The sequence below is a fragment of the Sphaeroforma arctica genome (genome assembly GCF_001186125.1).
Source record: "Sphaeroforma arctica JP610 unplaced genomic scaffold supercont1.2096, whole genome shotgun sequence".
NCBI lineage: Eukaryota > Ichthyosporea > Ichthyophonida > Sphaeroforma > Sphaeroforma arctica.
The window spans coordinates 1-1464 of record NW_014038462.1 but is presented as its reverse complement, the minus strand read 5'-3'; the positions used below and the strand labels follow the sequence as shown (position 1 = coordinate 1464).

Below are 1464 nucleotides of genomic sequence, written 5' to 3'. Positions count from 1 at the left end.
CTAATGGAAAAGCGTTAGATCGAAACCAAAGTAAAAACCAAAAAGTGTTTACGTAGGGTTTGAAGTTTCGTAATATGTAGGGTTTTCTTGGCAAGTTCAACTACGTTGACACTTGACAGATTTTAATAACTAGAGAGAGTCTACTCTGACGTTTGGCACTCACAGTCTCAGCTGGCAAGTCGACAATTGACAACAACCGTATATAATGCGTTGATTACCGATGTCGATGAGCATAAAATAAAGTAGGACAAATACATTAAGTATACGGCCTCACTCCGATTCATAGCTATCAAAAATGTCCCAATCCAGCAACCCATCTCCCTGTTTCAGCAACGAGAAGAAGCCACAATACAACTATCAAAATGCTGCTACAACACCACCGCCCGGCTACCCCCAGGGACCCCAATACATTAGTCAGCAGCCCAATTCTGTCGTGCTAAGCACGAAGCCCGGCTTCAAGTCGCAGTTACTGTTCTGTCCTAGTTGTCAGACCAATGTTACATCGGATACCGAATTCGAGAATGGAGCTTTTGCCTGGGGCAGTGCTTTCTGTTGCTGTATCCTTGGTTGTTGGCTCGGGTGCTGCTGCATACCATTGGTAGTGGATAACTGCAAGGACGTGACGCACAGCTGTCCAAATTGCCGTGCACAATTAGCACAGCGATCTCGGCTATAAACACCGTATATATTTTTTTACTGACAAGTCGCATATTTTTGTCATTCAGACAGCAATTCATCATTAAAAATTACAACAGAATACCCACGAATATAAATAATTGACAATTTTGTTGTCATAAAACCAAAGATAAATGTTTATCAAAACTTTATTATAATCAGTTTGTTGCGTGTTGCATTCAAATGTGACTCGATTCGCCACTGTAATTGACTTTCAGTAGGACCTGATGCATGAACCAGCTATTTATGACGACATGTGAGGGATCTATATAGATCTATATGTAAACACTATTATATATTGTTTTAAATATACTCATACATAGCCTCCTAAGGCTAAAACTTCTAATTTAGGAGGCTGTGATACATGGCCCTTTAGAAGTCTCACCGAGTTTTCAGTGCAAAACGCTTCTGCCATCGAAAGACTTCGAAATCCCTCGGGACAGACTTCCAGAATCCAGCGAGGCGGAGGATCATGTATAAAATATATAGTCATATATTTACATATTTAAAAAAAATACTAATAAATACGGAAAGAAATACACTACAGTCAGACCTGGTGATCACTTATCAGTCTATCTCCGTCAGGGTCTATTTCCCGGACCACTCACCAAAAGACTAGTCTCGTGGCCTGTGATTGGTTGAAAGGTCAAAGTTTTGTTTGACGCAAACCATCTTACAGCATGTATATATATATATATATATATATATATATATATATATATATATATATATATATATATATATATATATATATATACTAGTAGTAGTAGTATATATATATATATATAT

At 38.0% G+C, this 1464-nt stretch overlaps 1 protein-coding gene across 1 annotated transcript; it reads left to right on the top strand.

The window, feature by feature from the left end:
* Positions 1 to 248: 248 nt before the first annotated feature.
* Positions 249 to 765, top strand: SARC_12136 (hypothetical protein). Its single transcript, XM_014293761.1, has one exon. The coding sequence runs from the start codon at positions 296 to 298 to the stop codon at positions 674 to 676; it is 381 nt and encodes a 126-aa protein (XP_014149236.1). The 5' UTR covers positions 249 to 295; the 3' UTR covers positions 677 to 765.
* The last annotated feature ends 699 nt before the right edge of the window (positions 766 to 1464 follow it).

Excerpts from the sequence above, each read along its gene's own strand:
- SARC_12136 (XM_014293761.1), top strand. The coding sequence starts at position 296 with ATGTCCCAATCCAGCAACCCATCTCCCTGTTTCAGCAACGAGAAGAAG.